This window comes from Aythya fuligula, chromosome 2 (genome assembly GCF_009819795.1).
Source record: "Aythya fuligula isolate bAytFul2 chromosome 2, bAytFul2.pri, whole genome shotgun sequence".
NCBI lineage: Eukaryota > Metazoa > Chordata > Aves > Anseriformes > Anatidae > Aythya > Aythya fuligula.
The window spans coordinates 63,114,774-63,141,936 of record NC_045560.1 but is presented as its reverse complement, the minus strand read 5'-3'; the positions used below and the strand labels follow the sequence as shown (position 1 = coordinate 63,141,936).

Sequence of the window (27,163 nt, the reverse complement as noted above, 5' to 3'; positions counted from 1 at the left end):
AAATCAGAGTGTCTGGGTAAATTTGACTGCAAAATTTGCCCTTTTGTTCATTACAGACTTTAGCTACTTGTTCCAGGTTATATGTTCCCACTGTTCTCTAACAGCTCATGATGCCAGCTGCACCCAGAAGGAACATTGTCCCCTACTCAGTACTGGCAGTCCTCCCTGGGATGAGGAAAATGAAGCAGAATGTCTACTAGTAAAGTGAAGGCTGCCCTTTGGCATGATACATTAAGTCTGTGTTAAGTGACACTTGAAGTAGAACAGCATCTCAAGTAACCTGGATGTGAATAATACTCCATTTTCTGATAGGCTGATATTGGTTATAGTTCAGGTATAGTAATCATGTGAATTGTAATGATGATGTTTTTAGGAACAAAAACATGGATTCTCCAAAATTCTGTTGATCTGGTTTTATAAGCGGATTGCTTACAAATGCATTCCTATGTTTGAGTGCAGGCTATTGCAGTCATAGGGAACTGCAAAAAATAAAGCAGGAAACGTGGGTCACAGTCCAGACAGCTACACAGCAGATCTCCTCAAATTGGCAAATGACAAGTGTTTGCTAATCTGCTCCATATGCCAAAAGAGATGGAGAGCAATGAGCAGTAGATTGGATATGAGACTATGTAAAAGACTTTGAATAGGAGATTCAGTGCTCATGAATAAAGGTAAAAGTCACTTGTACATTATCGCTAAGACAGAAACATAGTTATCAGTTACAGAACCAGCACATGCTTTCTATTCATCTTTTTTTTTAAAGAGGAGTCAAACAATGTTATTCCTAGGGATCCTAGAACAATAGGAATCTATCATATATGCAAGCCATGTCAGCTGTAAGCTCAATCCACAAAAATCTTTTCAAGAGTAACAAGAAACATAATGATGCTTAGTTGGTTTTCTGGAACACGACACTAGGGGTGCTCACTAGTGAAAGTAATACAAGTTCAGTAAGCAAGAATTATTTAAGAAAAAAATAGTTAAGAAAGATTACATTGCATCTCATCTTTCCTCCTTAATGAGTTCCAATCTTTCATAGTGCTTCAGGAAGCTGACCATTTGTTGGCTAGTTGAGGCTAGTTGTTGGCCTTGAGAGGTGAAGTTGTACTCTCATGACTGCTGGGCGGCAGTATGTGCTACAGAGCGTGGTTCAAGGTCTTTCCTCGTCTGTATGCCCAGATAAGTATATTTTTGATATCTGTTTACTGTAGTTTGCATATTTTCATAAACTTAAACCTATTTTTTAAATATTCATAATGAATTTATAGTGAGAATTAGCGGGACTCCACAGAATTCAGTCATCTAAGTGGTTGAACATTTGCTGGGCTCCATTTACACCATGGGAAACAGTGGATTCTATAATATCCTGCATGTTGAAGGAAGGGCATAAAAGTCAAGAGGCCAGGACCCAAGACTTTGCCTCAGAGGCAGTCCAGTGCCACTCATATGGAGCTCCTGTACAGCTGCCTTGTGAGTTCTGCTTCCTCATGTATGTGTTCTACTTTATTTTTTGTCGAATCAAAAATACACCTTTTTTTTTTCAGCATGGACAGTATGTTCCTTGCTTACTTGGCAATCAGCATATGTGGCAACATACCATCACATAAAAAACATGATGACGGTTGGGAGAGTTCTCTCTTTCTCATGTATTTGGTCTAGGCAGCAGAAACAGGATGGTGGAGTGGGTAGGAAGGGAAATTGTGTGCCCTTTTTCCTGGGAAGCTTGTGGAATAGACTTTAAACTGGTAGGATTGATACATGAGTGAAAATGTCAAGAGGTTACTTACTTGGCAGCACATTGTGGTGCTTTTTTTTTTTTTTTTTTTTTTTTTTTAGGATTCCATGAGCTCCAAAAACAGTCTTGGAAATCTCAAATGAAGGAAGAAATGCTGAGAGTATAGACAGTAGTTTGGTATCTGAAGAGTGAAAATCATATTGCAAAATAGTAACAGGAACACAAAAAAAAGTGTACATCTGGTAAGGGTGGATGCACAGATAGCATATTTGAATGTGGCATATTGAAAGTGATACCTACATTAGAGAACACAAATATATATGTACCTATATTTTGTCTCTGGGCATTTAGACATTTGACAAATCATGGCTGGGATTTGTCAAGAGCCAATCTATCTATCAAGTTCTCTCTAAGCAGAGCAAAGCGATTCAAGCACATTATTATGTCATCAGGCTCCAGACCTACATTTTTCCATACACAGTGTGAAATGCCCACTGCCAGTCATGTTATTAACATGCTTTGACTTGGCTCACACAACCACTTAGTGAATCTGCAGGTGTATGGGCAAAAACTGCAGCTAGCTCAGTTTTGGATTTTGAGGTTCATTTTACAATCCTCCAAAACTCTGACGACTATCTAACCTGAGAAAACACACCATGCCACTTTTGTAGCAAAGAATCAGGAGAAGGATGTTACAGAGCAGGTTTGCAGCAAATGTAAGAAGCATGTGTGAACCTGCATTACTCTATCTCAGCACTGTGCATCCATGCAGATTGATTCAAGTGTTGGCAAAGAGGGATTTGTGTGGGAAGAAAAGCTGCCTAAGGCAGCATCTGCATCTTGAATATGTTCCCACAGTAAAACCACGCTTTCAGCATGAATGCACTCCCACCTATGGCTAAGTCTTAAAAGTATCTAAATTGGGCCCTGCATGTTATATGTGCCATGTGTCTAGGTATGTATCAATTCCTTTCTGCTAATCAGTTCTATAATTTGGACTTTAGACAAATATCTTCATCTGGATGCATTTCCTACACCCAAAATAAAAATTAATGGGTTTCAGTACTTAATGGTACAGCTTGGCATTAATTGTTTTTGTTGTTGTTATTGATGTTTTTAACCCTGCCTAATAATCCTTGTTAAGATTATTTCAGGTTAATTTTACTATTGCGCATATGGTAAGGAAAGTGATGTTATGAATTTGTGGCTACATAATTGCAAAAGTCTTAATGATCCTCCTTTCCTCACAGAAGACTCCGTTCTTCTTGTAGGCAATTATGACTAGGGAGAAGGGAATTATTTGGGAATCGTCTTGTACACAGTTTAGGACATGGAGCCATAAGTTAATATATATGGATGCGAAGGAGAGAAATTTGATTAGGATCATTCCTAAATCCTTAGGCCAGAATGTCAAGTTTTTTTTCCATTTTGTTATAATTTTCCTAGTTTTCGTGCATTTTTGCCACTTCATTTCTGTTGAATACAATTGCAGAAGCCCATTATAAGCTCTTAGGGGTTATTTTTGAATCAGAAGAATGGAGATACAAAGGCTGTTTAAATTAGTCATATAAGTGGTGGATTCCCTAACTCTCAGTGTCTGCAAATCTTAGCCAGATGCTAGTCCAAGATGTATTAGAGATCTATTCAGTGCATATGTAACTCCAGAATAAAACAACCTTTTTAGGGAGGAGATCAGGCTAGTTGATCTAATGGTCCCTTCAGAAATTAAAAGCTCTGAATCTTGTATGCCAAACTGCAAAGAAGACTGGAGAAGGTGAAATTAGGCTATGGCAGCTAATATAATAGTTTTAAAAATAAAATAAAATAAAAAAAAAAAAAAGAGTTTAGTAGAGTTTAGTATGCATTGCACTGTGATTTTCTTAAGCTAGAGAGCAAAATTTGGTCTGCTCTCCTGTAATAGAGGTAGTCAATTTTCCCTTTCCTTTGGCCACAGCGCTCTGGAACATGGGCCATAGCTGGACATTAACAGTGGCTGCAAAAGAGAAGATGCTTGCCTCGTTCACCTGCTGGGTGCAATTTCAGGTCAGACAAGGACAGGAAGAAAAGGATTTTTACAACAAGATATATTTGACATGGCATTCCTGTTGAAAGCATAAATATAAAACAAAGTTCTGTGGCCTGTTCCCTAGAGTTTTCCCTCAGTGTGGTTGCTTATACTTGTAGCAAAGCCTCTACAAAGTAGATAACATACTTTTAGCTGATCCCTTAAAAACTGGCCAGAACTTTGTTGGAATAAATTAATGCCATTGATTGTACTCAGTAGAGCTAAGCATATTTAGTCCAAAAGAGAGTTTTGCTAAATGTATTATAGCAGTTGTAGCAGAAAATGTTAAAAATTAGGGCAGTCCTGCTCTATAATGTGATTTAGTGATCATCACTTTGCCCAGTGGATATGTCTCTCCTGTGGGAATTCTTTGCCGTTGTGATTTTCCTTTCCTTTTTCTCCTTTTTCTTCTCCAGTTTCTGTGTTTATGAGTGAGAGGACTGTACACTTCTGGTGCATATATAATCTGTGTAGTTGCTAGCAAGCATAAGGAGCTTTTGGCTGAAGTGTCCCTCACCAGTGCCCACTGAAGTTTGTTAACGCGACCTTTACAACAATTAACATACAGGCCTTGGTGCTCCCTGTCATGTTTACAAAGCCACATCCCCACATTTCAGATGAACTGCTATCTGGAATTATTTTCTTATTGCAGATATCTCTGGTGACAGCAATAAAATAAGCACATGTCAATCATACACCTGAGATCGTAAATATTGTCATCACCGGCAAAAATTCGTGTGTGGTACTGGTTATAGAAAGTGTAACAGAACCTCTCATGGTGTTGGTTCATGTTTCTTGTTTTACCAAACTGCTGGGAACTACCAAAAATAATACAGCACAATATGCCTGAAATAGCATCATTTATTTTACTGCTCTGACACATTTGAGGTTGCACAGAAAGAACAGATCTGTGCATTCCTTTCCTTCCTGAGGAGCTCATAACAACTCTCTCGCAGTAAAAATCGCTGTAAATTCTATTTTAATTCTTTCTGAATTAGGGTGCTGTGGACATATCTGTGACATACCCCATTTTTATTTAATTCATTTAATTTTATTCATTAAATTCATTTATTATATTCATTTAATGATAGATGTGTAAAATGAAATAGCAATTTAGGACTTTAAAAAAAGAAAAAAAAGGCATAACAAGTTGGTAAAAGAACATCATAAAAGCCCCTGGGATAGGTTCCATATTGACAGAAACAAATGTCTCTATTCCCACTATTTGCTGTGAACAGCTCTTTAGCAAGTTGTGGATCCCCATTACTCTCATCTGCCTTACTTCCCCCCTCAAAAGCAAAATCCTTTCCTTTCCAAGCTGGGTGTGTTTTGTGTCCCTCCAAGCCCAGATATAGGTTATTTCTCTTACTGGGAGGATGGAGAAAGCAACTGCTTTTTGCTAGTGATTTTCTTAACACACACAACAAAGAGCAAAAGATGGAATATTTCTATTTTAGCAACAAAATAATTGCTTAATTTTCAACTAGAACTGAAGTACAATTCGTGACTCTCTCTCAAAAGTATGATAGTTTTGTGCAGCACAGCCTTGCAGGGCATATTCTGCAATCAAATTAGCCAGTTGTGTTCCCCAGATCTCCTACCAGACGGGTATTCCAAAGAGCATTAGGAAAAACCTTTTACTTGCATCTTCCCCAAGTCAGTCTTCCTTGATTGGTCTTATCTAAACATTGTGTTTTATAAAGACAGATCTATTTAGAAGGGGGCAGTACACCGTAAAATTCATAGCTGTCCTTTGTGTCCAAGTGGGAGTTCAGTTCACAAGAGGCCAGTGTGAAGGCAGACAATGTAGTAACAGCCAGCGTGCAGAAGGCATGGTGGGAGTCTTGCTATTGATGAGGTTAATTTGTTATCTGCTGTGGGACAAAAGGTGAAAAAAAAACACGCTGACCTAGCCAAAGCAGTATTTATATGTATGTGTATTTGTATGGCAGGGGACAGCAGTGGGAGGAAAGCCATGGAAGAAGCAAGAATAAGTAAAACAAGATTGATTTATTGGCTCTAAATTGTTCATCTGTATTCCATTCTTCACAGTGCTGCAGAGGAGGAGAATGGCTCTGACTCCGTGGTTGGGGAAGAGAGCAAGAGAGGGGGAGGAAAGTGATATCTATCCCAGGCACCAAAAGCGTTTAATTTTCCAGAGGCTCTGATTAAACAAATGTTGCTGCTGCCTGGCAGCCCTTGCAGACTTTTGTTGGGACAGAATTAATCAGGAGGTAATTTGTCTGCTGCAATAAGCAGGGTGGCTTGGCAGCACGTTTGTGACAGGGTCTTTTTTCTAAGTTTCCCCAGAGCAGCCAAATTTCCCAAATTTCCTTCCCTGACTGAGGTAATGCCACCAGCTTTCTTAAGGATGGGGATTGGCTGTTGTTGGGCCCAGCTGGGGTAAATACTTGCCGCAAATAGTGATATGTAGCCATTGCTCAATTGATTATGGAACCCTGGCAATTCCCAGGAGGAGGGCAAAAGGAGAGCACCATGGGACTGATGAAAGGAGGATTGATGTCATGCAGAACTGGCGCTGAAAGGGGGTAGGATTTGCCATGTGCTTGAGAGAAGAAATGATTTCGCTGCTGCCTATTGATGCTATCGCACATGAACAGGAGCTGTAGGGGCCGAGAGAGAAATGCCTTGTACATACCAACAGTCTGTGGTGTCTGGACATGAGCAAGGTGGGGCCTGGAAAACTGGCATAGATGTACCAGTGCTGCATATAGACAAGGTTGTCACAGTATCTCACCTGTTTACCCAACTGAGGTATACCTGTACTTTAAACCATACCTATCCCCTTTAGTGACCTTTTCCACTCACCCTCGTGCAACTATGGGAACCCGAGTCACAGCATAGCTGAGTGCAGGTTGCCCCAGCTGTCGGGGGATGCTTCAGGCGATTCTCCAGCACAGATGAGGATGAAAGCTGTCCTTCCTTCTGATATTTTCTGAATTTCCCAAGTGCATGGACGAGGAGTCATGTGAAATGATTACTGTATCCTGCAAGGTATAAAGCTTATCTATATTTATGGACTTTAGTTCTCATGATATACAGTGGGGGAATGGGCTCCTTTGCAGTAGTGCAGCTTTAGGTGAGCAAGCAGATAAGCTGAATGACCTAAGTTATCTGAACTCACTTTGCCTTTTGCCTTTCATCTCTTCTTTTCTTACACCTTCTAGATATTTCTACCATCTACCATTAGTCTGTTGTGTACGTAAAGGATATGTGTGTGACAGTACAGCAAATAAGTGGTTCTGCATGAGCTTACCAGGGCCCCTCTGTCCAGGAGGGATGAAGCCACGATCAAATTATGCAGTCCACTTACAGGAGTGGTTATAAAATCTTAATGCCACTCTGGGAAAGACGTGTATGTTATCAAAATCCTATTTCTGTGGGGAATTAGGAAGTTTAAAAATACATGTGACTAAAATCATGCCTGTGACTAGAAAGCAGTCTGCCTGATTGATGTCCAATCCAAATGTCCTGGGGTCCATTGTCATTTTAATGCCTCTTGACTCTGCATGACTTGAGGTAAGCACTGCCAGCCCTTAAAAGTCAGGAATCACAGTCTTTTAATGCCCTTGGCCTCATTGTTTCCAGGCCTACAAAGCTATGTGATGAGAGGGGACCTTCAAGTTCTGCTATTCTGTTGTCTAGGAAACCTGTTACTAGATCAAGACTGATCTTTGCCTCTCTTGGGATGGACTTAGGCTTGATGTCCACCTCTGTTTGGAGGTTTCCTTCTAAGTGGAAGTGAAAGAAAACATTATTGCTTATTGTTTCTGTAAAGATACAGGGAATATTGCTTAACCAGTTAAGTTAACCAAAATACGAGTTATTTGTGTTACCTGTGCAGATGGGATGGTTGGATAAAATCATGGAGATTTCTGGTAGAGGACAAGTGATAACATCAAAGTTGATCCTTCTTGTGCCTCACACAGATGCCATCTTGGCTTCTGTAGGGCACAGTTACAAGTATGGAGAGAAATGTGCTTGCACAGAACAGATTTCCTTCTAAGCTGTACTTAGACACATTTACATTGTACTCAGAAGTCTAAAGTAAGAAGTGGTCTCAGCTGGGCAAATCTTTGAGCATCTCAGGAATGGAAAAGCTTTCCCCTCTTATTGCTTCTGATAAGATGAAAACTGGAAATTTAACACCTGCTCCTTCCAAGCAGTAAATTTAGTAAGTCTGAAAGATGTCTTTAAATATGCAGGTTTATAAACTCTTTGAAATGGAGAGTTGTCTGTCCTGTCTAGCATTCTGTTTTCTGTCCAGTGGAGCCTGAAGCTTGTTATACTCTATCAAGGAAATGTAAAACGAAGGGGAAAAACCTGTGGCGCACACTGCTGAGCTCCTTTAGGATAAGATATTTTGCAGTCCTTGGGAACAAAATGTTCTCTGTATACCAAAGAGAAACTCTTTTACAAACCGAGGCTGCTCAGCAGGGCATCCACGTCTGTGTCAGAGATGTCAGTGCTGCAGCCACACTTGTTTTGTACAACCAATGTGTGTGCCAAGTTTGCACTTGAAAACAAATTTCCTCATGATTAAGGAAGAAAAAAATTACACATCTCTGTCACACCTACTTATGCAACATTCATTCAGAATAGCAGCTTTGCTTTTCTGATTTCAGAGAAGGAACAACAGGAAGGAGAGCGATAGGGGCACTGCTGTTATGCATGTGGCATGTTTCAAGCATGGCTTTTGCCTGAGGAGAAGCAAAGTGCCTCAGGAAAAGCACAGCACTGAGGGAGGACAAGTCCACGTGCCCAGCAAACATGGTTTTAGACAACAATTCATGTCAGGCTGGTGTGCTTGGGGAAGGGGTGCTTGGGGGAGCCTGTAGCTCAAAGGGTCTCCCTTTTTCTGTTGGCAGATGGAGATGCAGAATGCCACCAGGCTCTGCTGCTCCACAAGAAGTGGTTTTCTCTTTCCAAGTGCATGTGCTTTCTATTTGCATACATTGCAGTGGACAGCATGTGGTTAATACCTTTGCTCCAGCTGATGTCCATCCCTCTCACCACTCAAGACTTCCAGATCCCCATGGAAGTCCTTCTCTCTCTTCTCCCAGCTAGGGGATTGAGGGAATGAAGAGCATCTCTTTGACAGTCAGAATAAAAACAGTCCAGGAAGAGCAAGCATCTCAGACATACAGGAGCTTCCAGTACTATCTTGAGCCCCTGGAGTGGAAGGAGAGGACCAGGATGGGCCAGGACCGCAGGAGAAACAGTGGATAGGGGTGGTTTGAAGGGGCAGGCTGGGAGCTGCAGCAAAAGGAGGGTGACCCAAGGTTTTACCTGTGGCTAAGGGGGACTGGCTTCCGGATGCCCTCTTAGGCATCGCTGTGAAGAAATGCATGGAGGGTGCCCAGCAGCTCTCCAGCTGCATGCAGCACTTGGATGTAAATGATGTGGGGGCTGGTGGGGCATGGGGAAGATGCTACAGCTGCAGAACCCCCGACCCTCGCAGGCAGGCTGGGTTCTGGAGAGGATGCGCTTCCTGAAGAGGCACTGAGCCCTAACAATAATTTTCCCCGGCAGTAAAAATGTACTCATTTTATGTACTCGGAGCCTGAGATTAGTCTGATCCAGTAACACCCTCCATCAGCGGACTTCTTAAATCAGACACACACAACACAGAGGAAAAAATATGGTAATTTACATCCTCTATATTCCCCACCATAGGCACATCACAATAGGGCTCCTGTTCCCTCTCGTCTCCTTCCCCTCCCCGAGCACAGCGAGGTTCCTCCCACCTGCCCACAGCCCTTCAGTGCTTGAGCACAACTCCCACACCAGCCTCTCTGCCAGAGCCTCCCCCCAGCCTCTCTTCAGCTGCCGGAGCTGCCTCCATCTGCAGGCTGCTCCGCTTGCTGTGCTCAGAGGTTTGAATTTTAAGCTGTCTGTTGAGATATTTTTTCTTCTCGGCAGCGTTTGGCTATTGATTTATGCTCCCTCCTCATCACCAGCATCTCAGTTCGGGGCAGCAGGTGATGGTGAACACCCTCAGGAAGCCGAAGCAGAAGGAGCTTCTTGGTGGGGTGAGAGATGTGCCTGGTCTGTGTCTCCTGTCCCTAATCCCAGAGCTGCAGCCACTTTCCTGCCAGAGGTCATCCCAAACCCATATGGCACATAGTCTGAACTCACACCCAGATGCCCCACGCTCCCTAAAGCTTACTGGATGTTGGCAGCATTTTAACTTCACAGCTTTGTGCATTGTGGATGTGTTTGGTAGGTATAACTCATCTCTCTGGAGATGTTTTCTACCATAAGAAACCTCTTACCCGTGTGCAGATTTTGTTGCTCAGTTTCACCTCTTTTCACTGTTTCCCACAATTACTGTTAGATAGGTATGAAAGTGCTGTCATTGGCAGCTGTTTGACGACTGGTGTGTAAGACCCATTTGAAACTGATTGTTGTTGGGTTTACTGATTTTTTTCCAGTCTGTTCTATAGCTGCTCCAACAGTGAGAAAAGAATATCTGATGCACAACTGTCAATTTGTTACTGATTGTCTAAGTAGCCCTAGTCCTAAAATGCAGAAATTTTCCTGATGCCATCTTTTTACTGATTATTCCTTGCTTGTGGTTTTCTATATTTTAAGTAGGTCTGGAGGTACAAGCATAAGGAAAAGGATTAAAATGAGAAATTGACCAAAAAGAGGAAAATGACAAATAATACGTGGGCTGCAGTATTACAGAAATCCAACAATAAATAAGGCTTCTGTTAAAGTGCTTTGAGGAGGAGGTTGATGATAATTTTTTTAATATTTTTATTTCAAAGTGAGATATCTAACTTCTTTAGATAAATGTTTTAGGTGTCTTAAAAACTAGCCCATGTTAGCAAAACCACCTCAAAATAGATTTTACTGGACTACTTCTGTGAACAGCAGGTTGATAAAAGAAAAAAAAAATCATCCAAATTAATTGATTATATCTGTGGTAAACATGTTATTGCAATAGCAATCCAGATTCAAGGCTCTTACGTGTTAGAGCTATGCATACATGTAGAAAGGCTAATTTGCAATAGCCCCTGTGGATTGATTGTTCTTCTGCCACCACTCGCTGTCTCTTGGCATATATTGACTTCTCAACAGGGCAGTTGCCAGGTTCTTAAGCACAGTGTTCAGTGGCTTTTCTCAGATGCTTCAATCTAGACAGAAATACTTCTTTTCAGTCCTTTAATCTGCTTCTCTGTCCTCAAGTTTTATCCTACTTTGCAAGGAGGTGGGGAACATAGAGCTTAAATTTTGAAGATGTTGAATTATTTCCTATTCAACTCAGCTTGATGACAGCAACACCAGCGGTCAGTTTGATCTCATTGTCTCTGTTATCTCTTTTTGATAATCACCATGTGGCACTGGAAAGCAGACCTTAAAATGGTGTAAATTAGGGATTTTTTGCTGACAGACAAACTACATGATATTACCCACAGATTAAAACTCCCCTTGTGCATGGCGAGCTGTTCTGTTTTTCTTCTCTCAGTGGGTGAAGTTATGCTTACTCTGCCTCTCATGCAAAACCTGCCAGTGGCACTTTTCTCACCTTTCTTCAAGCCACATCTTTCCTTTGCAGCCGCTGGGGACTGCTCTGCACACAGTGAAAAGCTGGCCTGAGGTGTGCAGATGGGGAAGCTGGCCTGGGGAAGCTCACAGGAGCTGTGGGGACGATATGCTATTAGGGAATTTGCTGCCTTGTTTTCTCCTTGGCACTTTCTTGAAAAGAAAACAGTGCACCTGGGCTAAGAGAGGTTTTCCAAATGAGCAGCTACATCGGTTGTATTTTTTAACATCCTAATTAGGAAGTATTCGAATTCAAACTTGCTGGTTGCTATCTCTGTTGGTGATGCCAACTGGTAATTTGGAGAGACGTTGTTACTGCCTGTATTTTTCATGTGGTTATCAGAAATTTAGGATTTGTGAGCTTTATGAGCAGTGTACTGAAGATGCATGAAAAGCACAGCTTCAGGGAGGGCAGGTAGCTGGTTGTTTGGGAAATGAAAGGCTTCTACATCGTGCCCAGCCACGAAAGGATCCCCCACGTTCGTCCTTGCTGCGGTGCAGGCCAGAGTCTATATCAAGAGCTGTGCGTAGGTAGATTTACTGTGAACACTCAATAAGAAAACTAGAATTCTGTCTTCATCAGGAAATATTTACCTGTCTTTGAATCTTACCCTGCATTACACTGAGGTGTCTGTATAAAACAGCACTTCTGATGACTTGTTTATGTACAAGGTAACGAGCAATTTGCTGTTCTTAAGACCTTGGTGCTGTCACCTCAAAACACCTTTTCTTTTTAACAGGATGCTACTTAGACCAGATTTCTATTGGAATAGTTTATTGCTTTCCTGTGGAGCTCTAATAGGTAGCTTTTTCCCCTCTATTTCCTTCTGACAGTTTTCAAAAATGGGAACACAGCTAATAATAGTGGTTTGCACCTACATAAGTCCTTTTATCTGATGAACTGGTGCATTTTAAAGGCTGGAAGGATCTTACACTCTTGTCATGAACTAAAAACAATAAATGCTTTCCTACCCATGCTACGGCAGAGACAATGTGATGTATGATGCAGATGCAAGTTGGATTCCCAAGACAGCACTGGTTTATATGGTGCAAGGGAGCCCTACAGGGTGTCAGAATTAATTTCACTCTAATTCAGTAATGCTTTAACATGTACCAAATATGTGCCCTACTTTAATGTTGATACAGGACTTGGATACAGTGATAGTGATCAGTGCTGGATCAGGATAGAAGCTTCTTATTTCTACCTGTACCAACTGTAATAGCAACTGGCTGCCTCGTGCTCTCCATAGGCTGGCAGTCCAGCAGCCATCATTTTTGCCTACTTGGTAGGTGATGGCTGTTGAGTTGCAGCACCAGCTGTGCTAAGGTCATATGTAGCTTGGTAGAAACTGATAATGTGCAAAAGAAGCTTGCAGGGCCTCTGTGCAGCATAGAGGGTGTCAAAAACCATGGATCAGTCAGTTCTGGACACGGATTATTAAAAAAAAAAAATATATATATATATATAAATATAATATAAACATAAATAAAATATTATATATATATATTTAATTTATTCAAAGCACCCCCCTAGCATTCTGTGTCCCTGTAAATCACTGAACCCTACCAAACGAGGCCCAGCACAGATGTATCCTGACCCATGGTCCTCCCCCAACAGAGATGAGACTGAGGAAGCTGATGCAGAAGGTGTATTTGAAGACGTGGGTGCTGGTGGCAAGTGAGGTGGCAGGAGGTAAATCTCCTCCCCATGCCGGTGCCCCCCATCTCTTCTGCCTCCCTGGCTCGCTCCTGCCTGGGAACCAGCAGCCTGGCTCCCGCTCCCTGTCGCCGCTGGGCCCCTGGGCATTTCGCCCAGTTCACAGCTGCTGTGGGGAGCTGCTGTTTTTCTCTCTCCTACTATAATAGCACCGTTATAAGGCTCTCCCCGTCCTGTCTCTCCTCTGCAACAGAATGTCGCATGCTTCTGCGTGTGGCTTCTGCTGGGATATTTGGGTTCATCAAGTGTGATCCTGGGAGCTGCTTGTAACTCTAGAAAGAGGTGGGAGGGGGAAGAGAAAATGAAAGGCAGGCCAGAGAAAACCCACTCTGCCGCAGGAATTAAACAGAAAATACTAAAAACAAGAAGTGGGTTTCCAAGGGAAAACAGCTCTCATTGAACTGGCTGTGTGGAGGTGTGGGGCAGTGACACTGCAGACATCTGCATTTTGCGTTCTTCTGGGCACTTGGAGGTGCCCAGAAAACACTCTGAAATCTCATTTTCTCAGTGGAAACCCGGTAATACCTGGTAGTAAAAGAGGAGTCTGTTTAAAGAAAATGCCAGAGATGCTTGTCTGCTCTTAACAGTCTCTGGACTTGACTGTTTTTCACATAGTCATTTCCAAGTTCCACTGTCACCACCTTTCCCTGGCTTTACAAGCTCCATACCTCCAGCCTGTTCCCACCCGCTGCATGTTGTGACTATGCAGTGGTTTCCCCTTGACTCTATCCTACTGCCTCTATGAGCACTTCATACAGAGAAACACAGGTTGCATCAATTCTACTAATTTCCCTTACAGGAATTTTCTCTCCCTTTCTGTCTGCCTTCCAGTAGGATAAAATAGCATAAGATTTTGAGAGAACTTTCTGCATTCATTGCCTCACATGCTGCACTCTTATTCACACAGTACAGCAGAGGATTCAAAAGAGAAATAGCATCCTCGTATCCTTCACCTCAGTCCTAGATTTCTCATTACCAAAATATGATGCAGGTGTCTGGACACACTATGCCTGTGCCCCTGGACTATGTTCTATCATGATGTCGATGTTTGCCATTTGGCTTCTTTCTCAACTCAGGCAAATTTACTGAAGCAAATCCTTTGTATAATCGTGCATGAGGCAGTGGGGGAATTTCAGAATGAGTCTTTTTTTGTTGGTGTTGTTGACTTCTGCAATCTGGAGTGCACAGAATTCGACTCTAGCCTTTCAAAGGAAAACAAATAGCTTGCATTTAATTCTAAAAACAGCTCCTGCCCCAAAACACAGAGTAAATAGACATGGAGTTGTGGGAAAGGAGGAGTGTGCTGGCTCATTAGAATTGTAGATTACTGACAGTGTGGAAAGAAGTGCAGTGATTTATGATCATATGGAAGGGAGTGCAGTGATAACATTCAAGTTACAAGAGAAAGGGTCTTTTATCACTGAGATTGTAAGTTTTCCTCCATCTATAACTCACTAGTTAGCTACAGATTAACACTATTTTAAGACACTGTTTACCATCCTAGACAGGATTGATGCGTTTCCAGAGATACGTGTTTCTGTGCATGTTGTTGGTAGTTTCCAGTCAATAGTTGGAAGTAGCCATGAAACCAAATACTGCAGTCTTGTCTTAATCTTTCTGTGAGAAATTTTTCCTTGTTCCTTATTTAACATCAGTAAAGGGAACAGGAGAAAAAAAAAAAAAAAAAAAAAGAAAGAAAATGGAAATGTAGTATTGACGTATTCACTGGAAGAAAAAAGTATGACTTCCAGGTGCTTCCGATACACATAGTGAAAGAGGTTGGGGCAGAGAAAGCAGTCCACACAGGTCTGATGGTTATTGGTATGTCTTAGTTAAGATTACATATAGCTGTAGAGGGCTTGCCCTGTGCTCATGGAAGAGTATCTCATTCCTGAAGAAAAGGATTGGGTAACCTCAGAGGTTTGTTCCATTCCTAATTTCCCTAACTAGCGGATTGGTTTTGTAATCAAGGTGAGGTGATTGAATGCTTTGGAACAGTTGATGTTAGTATTACGTGTGAGATAAATCACTGTTATCTATCCCGGGGAGTAGTTTATTTTCCTGTGCTGCATATAGATCTCAGAAAAGCTTTCCTTTGATCTGGGGGAGAAAAGATTGCTCCTTTGCATCAATCAAAAATCAGGTCTCTGAAGCCATAAACGATTCCAGTGCATTTTTTAGAATGAGGTATGGCAAAACATGTCATCCGTGCTTTTTCTTCTTCTAAGAATAGTCTAGTTGAATTCTGTTGAATTCTTTATATGCTTGGTTACGTGCCATAACTCAAGGGGGAAAAAAATATGCATTGTTCTTGTTATTCATATGAGCAGTACAGTAATGATATAACTACGCAAGGCAAAGATCACATTGAACTAGACTGCACAAATTCAGAATTTAAAATATATATATATAATAATTTCAGAACATTTTTAAATGGCAATGAAAACATTTTTTCCCTTTTTTATCCCAGCATATAGACGTTTTGTGTGTGTTTGTCAGATCCAAGCAAACCTCTTGGTTGGTAATAGTCCTGACAGCACTTATTACAATCTGTCAAGTCAGTAATTTGTGAGCTCAGGATTTACAGAATAATTTTTAGAGCTAACATCTAACAAGTCATGGTGCATTTAATCTTTACATTGTTTCACGTATTTTTGTGAATCATTCAGTTAATTCATGTAACTATTTTTATTCTTGTGGCACTGACTGGACTTACTGATACCAATACAGCTATCACTTGAAACGGTTCTGTAGACATGTTTTACAGCTCACTGCTTTCTTCAGTGACATGAATGTGAAAACAAGGGTTTACCTAAAAATTATTACAGTCTATTTGTTGTAAATTATGGTGCATATTGAGATGTAAGTTCATTCAGAGGAAAAGTAAATCTGCACGACTGCCTTTTTGTATGGCTACTAGGTGTTTAGCCCAGTCAGTTACCATAACTGGGAGGACAACCACGTGAGTGGATTGAATTAAATGGTCCTACATGGTTTTAGTGAACATTTGGCTCCCACATTCATCAGGAAAACCTACGCGAATAATGTAGTTCTCTAATTTAAGCCCAAAACACATTTTCAGTCCTTCTAATAGGTTTTATTCAGCAGAAACTTTTAAAGCTTTGCCCTTAAAAAAAAAGAAAAGTCAAAAAAGGTATCATTGAAGTGGTGAATGCCATTTAACTAAAGCCTAGAACAACAAAAGCTGAAGCTTCTGACTTCTACCTATCAATTTCTTTTCCTTTGTTCATGTGAATAACAGATAAAAATGAGATAGTACTTTGAAATTCCTTACTTGGGTGCTTACAGTTTGAGTGGTGGACCAACTTTTAGACTTGCTGAAGAACCACAGAAGTGTTTGCAAAGCTGGTCAAAACTACAGTGCTTTTGCATAACGAGTTTAGTCAAGATTAACATTTTTCATAGGCAAATTTCCTTTTCTCTGAAAAGCATATATGGGAATATACTATATTGCCTGGTGCTTTGTGCTAGCTGGTGCGTCTCCGATTCGCCCAGAAGATTAGGGACAATCCAGCTCACCAACAGGCTAATATTGAAGTCAATATTCCACCTGAGCTATTGCACCCATGTTGTTCTGAATTTTTCATGTTTATCAGATGTACTGAGCAATGTTTCTAGCTTCTTCTGATCCCTTTTTAAAAATTTCTCTCCCCAGCTTTTCCTGTGTTTCAGTCCACTTAGTCTTTTTTTTTATTCATCATCAATACCCAAAACTTCAGGTTGTATTTTTGTTGTTGGTGGTGGTTCTTTTGGTGTTTGTTGTTGGTATTTGTTTTTAAACACTTTCCTATGGGGAAAACTACCTATTTGAATTTTATCCTTGCTTTCCTTCTGTAGAATGAGCTGTTTGCAAGTATATTAATTTTCACTTAGTGTAAGTCCTTTAATTTAATCATGTATTGTAAGGGAAAAAATACTCATGTGTATGTTCCTAATCATGGGTAATTCATATTACTTGCCTTTAGAATTCACAAGCATGTTATTTGACATGTTAATTGTTACATTGATATCTGACTAAGAATACAAATATCTCCTAATTTTTCCCCCTCCCCTCGCTTAACATTTTGTTTGAGGAGATCAGTGCATTTTGTCTGTGAAAAGCCCTGGATTAAATGCCACCCACCAATGATTTTGTGCATGTTTCATTTTGCCAAAGGAGGTTGTCAGACATTGTGGGAAATAATGTAATATTAGTTGACCTAAGACTTTAATTAACTGACAAGTAAGTTTACAAAAACTGTCATATTAACTTTGCACATCATTTTACTGGGGTGGAAAAGCTTTGTCACACAGCACTCATTCATTTCTTCCTTTGCTTACTTTAGGGTGTGAAGCACAAAAAGGAAATAAACATGTTCCTTATTTCTGATGCAAATAGTATTCTGCAAATATTAAGTGTAGGGAGGACATCTCCTATCTATAAGTCAATCCTGTTTCAGCCTAATAGAACCCAAATATTTAGTATTTGACTTGCATGTTTAGGTAAGCATCGTTGGGTCTGTTTTGGACTGAACCCTCAGCCATGAGGTTAGGATATGGTTTCTACCCTGCAAGAAGCCAGTGGACAGCTTCTACATTGTCGTTTACCAAAAGGTTTGAATACTTTATGGACTGTGTTTATGTACTCTTTGATGACGATTCTAAATCCACTTGCATTTCAACTATGTAAAGGACCACTGTTCCCTTCCCTTTCTATTACTATCAGTTTTGCCCACAGCTTCCTCAGGCCAGTCCTTAAGGAAGGTTTTCCTTCAGAGAACTGCTTTCTGAGCCATGACATTATAATAAGTGTATCATTTCCTTCATCTTTTGCTCTTCTCCCATTTCCTTTTAACTCATCTTTTACCTTCAGTCTTCATTTTCTACTGAAATGCAACATCTATCAGAGCCACAGTCTCTCCCTCTCATTTTTCTTCTTCAAACTTTTCCATCCTTTCATTTATTTTGTTGCAAATCATCACCCAAATGCTTTTCTCCACATGCTAATACTCCCTGCTAGAACCCCTGTTTCTGGTCTGGTCACTTTTCCTTGTTTATAGCATCTTTCCTACTAGCTGCCTTTCTGTTTCCTTTGTCTACTTCTGTCTGTTAACAGTCATTGTTAAAAGTATTTTCTTGTTCATTCCTCTAGCCTTATATTACCCTTCAGTGGAATTTCTTTGGTAGGCTTTTGTCTTTTTCCCCAATCAAATTCAAGCTGTTTTTTGCTCCCAGCCAAAGCCTCTTCCTTTGTTCTTGTCTTTAATTGAGCAAATCAGTTTTAATATTGAAAAATAACTGGAGGCCTCCCAGATACCTAGTGCTTCCCTATCAGGATGTAGATATCCAAGGGAAAAATGATCGGTGCAACTAACAGAATTCTGGGAGCTACTTCGGAAAGTGGCAAGTGAAGCTGTGACCACAGGCTCTTCTTGTAGAGGAGGGGTATCCTGGGGATGCAGCAATTAGTGGCCCATTGTCACTGAAGCTGTGCAACTTTACAAAATGCTCACATCCAATAGCAGAATTAGCCTTTTTTTTTTTTCTTTTTTTTTTTTTTCCCCCAAGGGAATGAACATTTTTACATCAGCTCCTTTATATTCAATCTCTTCTCTGCCCTCTTCCTTGCCTTGTTCTCAGCCCCCATTTCTCACCATGTTTCAGAGTGCTCACCAGTCTTGTTCTTGTGACCCTGAGGCTGTTGTTCTTCCCTTCTTACAAGCCTGGAGCCCCTGGAGGAATGTAATGAATCCCCTATCCCCTCTTGTGTAGTCTTTGATTAATGACAGTCTCAGCATATCAGTTCCCAGAAACTGTGTGGTATCAGCCTGGTCTCCCACATCTCTGATTAATTAGTCAAGGGAATAGAAAAAGCTGGAAAAATCAAAACCACTCTGAAATGTGTTGGCTTTGCTTCAGCCTTTCTTCCTTCATCACTGAGGAAGGAAGATCTGGGTTGGACCTCAGGATCCAGGTCAGGCTCCTCCACATTCTTTTTACTCTTCCTCATCAGAAGAGAGGTATTTTTTGGTTTCTGAGGCAATGAACAAGGTTTCACATTGAAGAAATCTATTACTACAGCACTGAGCTTCCAAGTACCTGCTATAAGCCTTTTAAACAAATTGTGTAGAACAGCTATCACATCTCCTACCTCTCAGCTCCATTATCACATCTGCTGGGTATGCTCATTTGTTCATACTAGGTTTTCCTGTAAAATGATGGTCATTGCTGAACTTAATAATGATAGTGATACCACATGGAAACAGGCTTCTCAGCTTGATCAAAACCATTGCATTGTTTCAAGTTTCTTTCCTGTAGACAGAAAAATGTCTTGGTTCATACTAGAAAAGTATACTCACAAACGAAAGGAAAGAAAGGAAAGCCAAAACCCCAACAATTTGTTTTTTCACAGTGGATTTTAAATTCTGCAGAAAATGAAGAGATAAAAATGTATCAGAGCTTATACCTGCTAAATCTTCTGACAGCCACTTCCTCATCCCACTGCCTGAAAATGGATCAACTTAATTATTCCTGTCATTGTATACATGCAGCTGGCTTAGAGTTGCCTCTTTATCATTTGCTCCAGCTACTGTCCTTGTATGCTGCAATAGTTAAGAAGATTGAAAACTGTTTTTTGTTATTGTTGTTGCTTTAGGTTCAGGATTGTTTGTTTGTTTGTTTTGTTAGTTTTTTATAATTCCAAAGTATGCAGACTGTAATAGAACAAATGATCTGTGATTTTGGTGTCTCTTATCAATGTTTAGATTGTACCAACACTGAGCTTAAATTTACTTGTGTAGGATGGCATGTTTGGATTAATATACTAAAATAATGCAGAGTGAAAGCTTGCTGCAGGCTGTGACCAATGTACTAGTGTAGTGAAGTCACAGATTGCAATATGTGGAGACAGGAAAACAAAGAATAGCATTAAATTTTCTTACAAGGACCTTGAAGTCTCTCAGGATTACTCTTCTGAGTAGTCTGGAAATATAACCATTGATCTAGTTAAGACAATTCTTCTGTTGGAATAGCCTAAAAAATTGTCTTGAATTACATGGAGCACACTTTAAATATGTAAAGTTTTCATTAAAGTGGTTGACAGGTTGCTTGAAAACTGAAGTCATTTCCTTTCCCTTCAGAATTAGATTTTCTTTATGGCTTCCTTTGTCAGTAAGCACTGTTCATTAAGAATGATTTGGCCATTTCATTCTACAACCTTATTTTTTGCCTGCACTGTTGATTTAACTGAAGGAAATCCCTTTGTGACTAAAATGATCGAGCTGGATCTCAATAACCGTATCATATTTTCTTCTTCCTTTTTTTACATTGTACAAATGGAGCTGTTTCTTTTCAGGAATGTTTAGATAGGAAGGAAGCAAGGTATGAATTGCAAAGACAGGTCGTCCCACTAGTTTTCTGGTTGTTGTCTTGTTGATTTTTTTTTTAAGTGGTCACATGTAAAAGCCAATGAATACAGCCTTAAAATGTCTCACATCTCAGATTCTTCCAGTCTGGTTGCAGAAGGGGGGTGTCTCTGGATATAGCACTGTCCAGTGAGTTGTCTTCTATCATACGCTGCAAAGAGACAGGAATCACACTTTGCAGAACTTGCTTATTCTGAGCCAAATTACGAAAGCACCAAACCCAGTAGATCATTGTTGGACTCGTGACTTAAATCTGAGTCTTGACCATGCAGAAGGAAGGTAGATTGTCAGATTAATGGCAATCATTTAGCAGAACATACCAACAGACACACATACCTGAGTACACTACCAAGCAGCAATCAGTGTAACACATGCCCCAAGACAGTAAAAGTGCAACACAGTGCTTCTGTGACAGTCTTTGCATCTTTCTTGAATGACCTGTAAGAGGGGCATTACATGTGAAAAGGCATGCTAATTCAAAAGAAGCAGTGATGTTGTGGGGAAGTTATAAGAAGCGTTCATCTTCTACCTCTTGTTCTGCAGGTGGATTGTTGTGAATCTGCAGCTTTCTGGGATGTTCTGGGGGTGATTTCTGAGAAGATTGGTGCTGCAAGTTTGTAGAAAGAGGATTTCTGCTGAGTGGAAAGCTCAGACTTAAATTTCCAGAAGCCTTGCAGGTAGTGGTAGGATGTCTTAGATGGCAGCCAGTCTTCTCAGGTCATGCTAAGGACAAGCTTTTGCACTGGTATGGTATGTCATGGTATAGCAGAATAGAGAGGTGGCCATTTTGTGCTGCTTATAGTTGCAGACAAGTTGCTGAAATGTAGTCAGTGAAAAGGTTGCAGTATAGTTGGGTGTCAGGCTCTGACAACTTCCTCTTCTTTACATTGATGCCTTCTCACTTTTTATTTTGTTTCCTCATTGTACAGCCTAAGTGTTCAGACTTCTCCACAATCCTTAAAGGCATGAGCTTTATTTGCATAGATAAAAGTCCTTGTGGCAAGAGACAGAGTGAGAAGAAAGAACAAAAGAGGAGGAAGTGCTGGAGAGGCAAAATAATCAGAATGTGATATGACAGATTAGGTCAAATAAGCAAAATACAAAGCTAGACAAAAACAGTTTAACAAAAAAAAATGCATAGTTCAATGTTATGGTGATATCAGCCAGAGAAATGAAAGAGAAGTTTTTTTTGTTGTTGTTGTTTGTTTGTTGTGGTTGTTGTTTTTTCCCTCTACTGTCTTTCCCTTACTGTCTTCAGTGAATTTACCTGTCTTAGTCATAATGCAGAGCTTGGGATTCTCATACCACACAAAAGGTCATCAGATAAAAAGGACATGAATGAAAGCAAACGTGCCCTCTGAAACCCTCATCTCTCAGTAAGAGAAGCAAAGTGTAATGTAATTAAATGAACTGTCTACAGTGTTTATGTGTAATTACACTGAGTAGAGCATACCTTTAATTTCATTGTAACTTCAGATACACACGGAGGAAGGGTTGATGCTGTCTTTCATACAGCAGTAATCAAGGGCTGGCAACTCAGCTTTAGAAATTATTCAGACAGATTAGAGGATCTTGGCAGTGGTTCCCAAATACTCAGGAGACGCACTGCAACCAACAGCTTTGCCATTTTGGCCAGCTAGTTAAATATTGTTGGCTATAAACATTACAAGGCAATTGATCACCCCCTTATGTGCTGGGCCTGGGGCATACGCTTCCTTCCTTCTGTCTGGGGAGAAGGGCAGCCAATAAACCAAGTAGCTCTTTGATGATACCCTGAGAATAACTTTCCAGATCATAGTGAAGAAGAGGAATTTGCATTGTTTGCATGTTAACCACAACACAGAGTACCAGAGAAAGGAGACAAGGGTCTGTACAAGATTTTGCAGCTAAGCATAACTGAGAGCACCCGTAGCCCTGATTACAGGACTATGTTTGCTCGCAGCTCTGGTTTAGTGCTGAAAAACCAGGGCAGTGTGGTGGTAGTAGTTAGCACAGCAGTGTAGTATGCTTAGTTTAGCAGTTATACTCTGCCTATTTGTTTGAAATGGCAATAATTTGTTGCTTTCTAGCAGATAGAGAGTTTGATCCCATGAGCAGTGGGATGTAAGTGTCTGAATTAAATGTCTGAATTTCTGCACTCTTTTTTTTTTTTTTTTTTTTTTTTTTTTTTTTATGATAGTACAGAATTGATGACTGCAGCCTGAGTATAAAACCATGTGTAGTAAACTTGTCTGGTGCAACTTCTCAGCAGGCCTGAGAAAGTGGAAGTGAAGCCAGCAGTTGAATGTCATACTCTCTACGACAGTGAAAAGTTAAGCACAGTTCGCTGGAAGCTTAGACGTTAGTATTAGGAGGTACTGTGTTCTCAATAGGAAAGCTTGGTTTCCAGTCTCTCCCCTCTTTTCCCTTCATAGTACCAGTATGGTTGCTAATAATAGTAATTAATTGCAATTAATAATGTATAACTATATGAAATATAAATTACAATTAATTAGCAGCAATTAGTAGTCATTGCCAAGAAGGCAGAAAGAGCAGGAGAGAAGATAATTTTAAACATCCAGCTTATTGCTAAGGTTGTCTGCTTAAGTTTTCTCCACTATTCCTTTAAGGTTGTTTCTTTTGTTGTGTTTCCTAAGCCCTTTGGTTATTAAAACAAGACCCAGTGATACCACTAGGAGAATGTCACGAATCTCATTGGATGGGGTAGCAATTCGTCAACATTCAGGTGTTATGTTTGCTTGGCCTTGCTGTTTGTAGTTTCTGAGGTGTGACAGCATGTTTATTGCTTAGATTGCTATGATCTGGTGAGTGCACTGTAATGTAGTCAAGGAGGCATTACTACCTCTAAGCAATCAGGTGGCAGTCAAGAGGAGTTTATATTTCAGATGGGGAAGTAGCAGGTTCTCACAGGCTAAGGAGCTATTCAGAAGGGTTTGGCTGTGCATGGCCACCATCTGAAAACAGATATTTCTCTATTATAAAAGGCACAGTGCATAGCTGAAGAGTATAGAACTCAAAGTTGTTTTTTTACCATCAAACCAAGTTTTAGACTTGCTCAAACACACAGCAATGTACCTACTAGATTTGTAAGAGTAGACGGAGAGGATCTCTGCTTTGTCTGGGCCAGATTTCCAAGATTTACTGAAGTAGCATCTTAATTGCAAGGATGCAAGGAAATGTGGTGAAGGCATTTGCTTTCCAGTCGGGCCAACAGCTTTTTGAGAAATATCTTTCTCTTCTTGAAGTAGATCTCTGGAATGGATGTTGCCCCTGTAGTAAGGAAGGAGACTGTCTTCCATTTTTTAATTGCTTACTTTCAATTGGTGGCCACAGCTAAAAAGAGTGTTTAGATCACATCTAGGACATAATTTATTTCTCAGGAAGCAAAAAATAAAAAACATAGCAAAGGCAATGACAGTTACAAGACTAAGACTACATGTGAACCAATGGAATATTCATATGTTAAGTTTCCAGAATGATTAGGGAACCTCTAAGGGCCTGAGCTTCTGTTTTAAGATACACGATGAAGGTGGAAGAACAAAGGAAAATGAATGGAGAAGAAAAAGATCTTGGCCTCTGTGTAGCTGTTAATTTCTGTCATGTCTGCTTTCATACCATGGCAGTGGTTGCCATTTTGTACTGCTTTCTAGATTTTGGATTTGGGTGGAATAGGCCTTTCTGAAACTGACACCGTGTTTTCAGCCAACTTTAGCACAGCATTGGATAAGTGTTTCAAGGTGTGTGATTTGCACCAGCACCAAAGAAATGAATCCAGAATTTGGAGAGAGAGACAGTAATCTCTGATATGTAATTATTTGAAGTAAAGCCAAGCAATTCCTCTTAGTTAACTGTGTCTCAGCAGTTTTCTCTGATAAAATAATTATTATGCAGATTGATGGCTGTTGCCCAGACATCCTTCATTCTCATTTTTGGTTTGCATTGTTTATGGCATTATTTCAAAAACAATCCTGTAATATCCCTGGCAAATTTCTCTCTCTCTCTCTTCTGACTAATCAACTTCTCTTTCCTTCACTGTATATGATAGTAATGTGCCTGCAGTGTAGAGCTCTCACAGGATTACCAAAAGGTTGAGGTTGGAAGGGACCTCTGGAAGTCAGCTGGTCCAACCCCCCTGCTGAAGCAGGGCCACCTAGAGCTGCATGCCCAGGACCATGTGGCTTTTGGGTAGCTCCAAGGAGGGAGACTCCACAACCTCTCTGGGCAGCCTGTGAAAAAGTGTTTCCTGATGTTCAGTAGGAACCTCCTGTGTTTCAGTTTGTGTTCCCTTCTTGTCCTTTCACTGGACACCACTGAAAAGAACCTGTCTCCCTCCTCTTTGCACCCTCCCATCAGATATTTATACACTCTGAGATCTTCCTGAATTTTCTCTTCTCTGGGCTGAACAGTCCTAACTCTCACAGCCTTTCCACATTGGAGAGATTCTCCAGTTCCTTCATCATCTTGGTGGCCCTTTGCTGGACTCTCCCCAGTATGTCTGTCTTTCTCTTGTGCTGGGGAGCCTAGAACTGGACACACAGATCTCTCTCCATCTGAGAGACCATGGAGATTCATGATAAACTTGCTGAGGACTGAAGCAACTTAGCCACAAGGCAGAACAGGGAGAGAGAACTGGAAGTGCTTGGATAGCAAGTAATAATGATCACAAGGACAGTCACATGGCCAGACCCTCCCTCCTTTCACCATGACAGTAATGAAGGAAACAACAGATCACAGTTTGTGGCTTATCACTACTGCCCTTTAGTCAGGAGAACACCTGTAAGGCCCAGTAGGAGAGTTGTAAGACCTGAAAAAACTCTCTGCAGTATCTACTGGCTGGTACACATCACCTGGGTCAAGCTGGCAGAAATCAGGATGTTCATCTGCGCTCTCAGCAACTTAGGACTTCACAGCTTTTTTATGCTGTTACAAATACATTGTTGTATGCGTGCCTGTCTCCGACATGACAGGGCTATCATCTCAGCTCAGAATCCAAGAGAGCCAGGCTACTGCTGCCATGAGCACACGAGCCACAGACCGAATGGGATTTACAGTCCTGTAACTGGTGATCAGAGTTCAGCTGTCAGGAGACTGTGAAGTGATAAATGACCCTTGCCCCACCAGTCCCCCAAAATAATAGTTTTCTTGTTACAGAGCAGATGGGCTTTTGCTGTAAGCTGTGTTGCCTTGCCAGAAGTTGGCTAATTTTCTGGTTATGCTACTGAGAAATTGACTTGAGACCAGATAATACTAATCTTCTGTACCTAGGTGGTGGGCTGGACTCAGCTGGCTGCCAGGTGCCAACCAAGCTGCTCGCTCACTCCCCCTCCTCAGCAAGACAAGGAGGAGAAAAAACAATGAAGCAGCTCATGGGCTAAGATAAGGACACAAAGATCGCTCACCCATTGCAGTCACAGTCAGAACAAACTCAACTTGGGGAAGATTAATTTAATTTACGGCAATTATAACAGAGTAGGGCAGTGAGAACCAAAATAAAAACAACCAACTAACCAAACAAAAAACTAAAACCACCTTCCTTCCACCCCTCCTTCTTCCCAGGCTCAACTTCAATCTCAATTCTTCCACCTCCTCCCCCCGAACAGCACAAGAAATGGGATCTGCAGACAGTCCCTGATGCTTCCTCTCTGCCTCTCCCTCACGGTCCCTCTCTGCCCCTGCTCCCCGTGGGGTCCCTCCCACAAGATGCCGTTCTTCCCCAACTGAGCCTGCGAGGGCTGCCCACAGGCAGCAGCTCTTCAAGCACTGCTCCCACATGGCTCCATCCCACGGGGTCCATCCATCCCCCAGGAGCAAACTGCTCCAGCACGGGTCCCCCATGGGTGGGCAGCTCTCCCCAGCCCCCCTGCTCCTGTGTGGGCTCCTCTCCACGGGCTGCAGCTCCGGCCTGGGGCCTGCTCCTGCGGGGGCTCTCCATGGGCCGCAGCCTCTTCCAGGCCACATCCACCTGCTCCACCGGGGGCTCCTCCACCCATGGGGGGGCTGCAGCGTGGAGATCTGCTCCATGTGGGACCCATGGGCTTCAGGGGGACAGCCTGCTCCACCAGGGGCCTCTCCACAGGCCACAGGGGAACTTCTCTACAGATGCCCATAAACCCAATACAACCTGGAAACCTTAGTCCGACACACAATAATATTTGAGACAAAAACACAGAAGGTGTTAACACAGGTTTTCTTTTCTCTTCTTTGTCATCCACAGGTAATGCAGGTAGTGAAAGAACAGATAATGAGAGCACTCACTACCAAGCCTAGCTCACTGGATCAGTTCAAGAGCAAGCTTCAGAATCTCAGTTACACAGAAATACTGAAAATACGCCAGTCTGAAAGAATGAACCAGGAAGATTTCCAGTCTCGTCCAATTCTGTAAGTACTGTCTTCTCTCCTAACCTATTTTTGCATGGAAGTATTAACAAATGTGAATGATGTTTGTCAGCTCTTCAGGGGAAACTGAAGTGAGAAAGCTGTCCAGGGAGCTGTGCTCAAAAGCAGTAGTGCAGCATCTATCTGCACAATGTGTGTATGTTTTCTTCTGCTGGGACTCCCAACTTTTTCTTTGAGTTCAATTAAACCAGATTTATCCCTATAGGGTCTCACCTGTCTTACTTGTAAAAAACAATGCTCTGATATTTCCTGGC

The 27,163-nt window shown here is 41.3% G+C and overlaps 1 protein-coding gene and 1 long non-coding RNA gene across 6 annotated transcripts in view; one reads left to right on the top strand and one right to left on the bottom strand.

Moving 5' to 3' along the window:
• Positions 1-27,163, top strand: part of ELMO1 (engulfment and cell motility 1) — a 313,771-nt gene that overhangs the window by 259,317 nt on the left and 27,291 nt on the right. For 4 of the 5 annotated variants that reach the window (XM_032181430.1, XM_032181431.1, XM_032181432.1 and 1 more), the window contains one exon: positions 26,728-26,891. In XM_032181430.1, coding sequence (XP_032037321.1) covers positions 26,728-26,891 — 164 coding nt within the window. Of the gene's footprint in view, positions 1-9,704; positions 10,044-26,727; positions 26,892-27,163 lie in introns of those variants that run through there. The other variant, XM_032181433.1, reaches the window with a different exon arrangement.
• Positions 9,417-26,785, bottom strand: LOC116485796. Its single transcript, XR_004252896.1, has 3 exons — positions 26,726-26,785; positions 19,861-19,865; positions 9,417-9,427 (listed from the first exon to the last, which is right to left on the bottom strand). It is a non-coding gene; the product is annotated as an uncharacterized LOC116485796 (long non-coding RNA).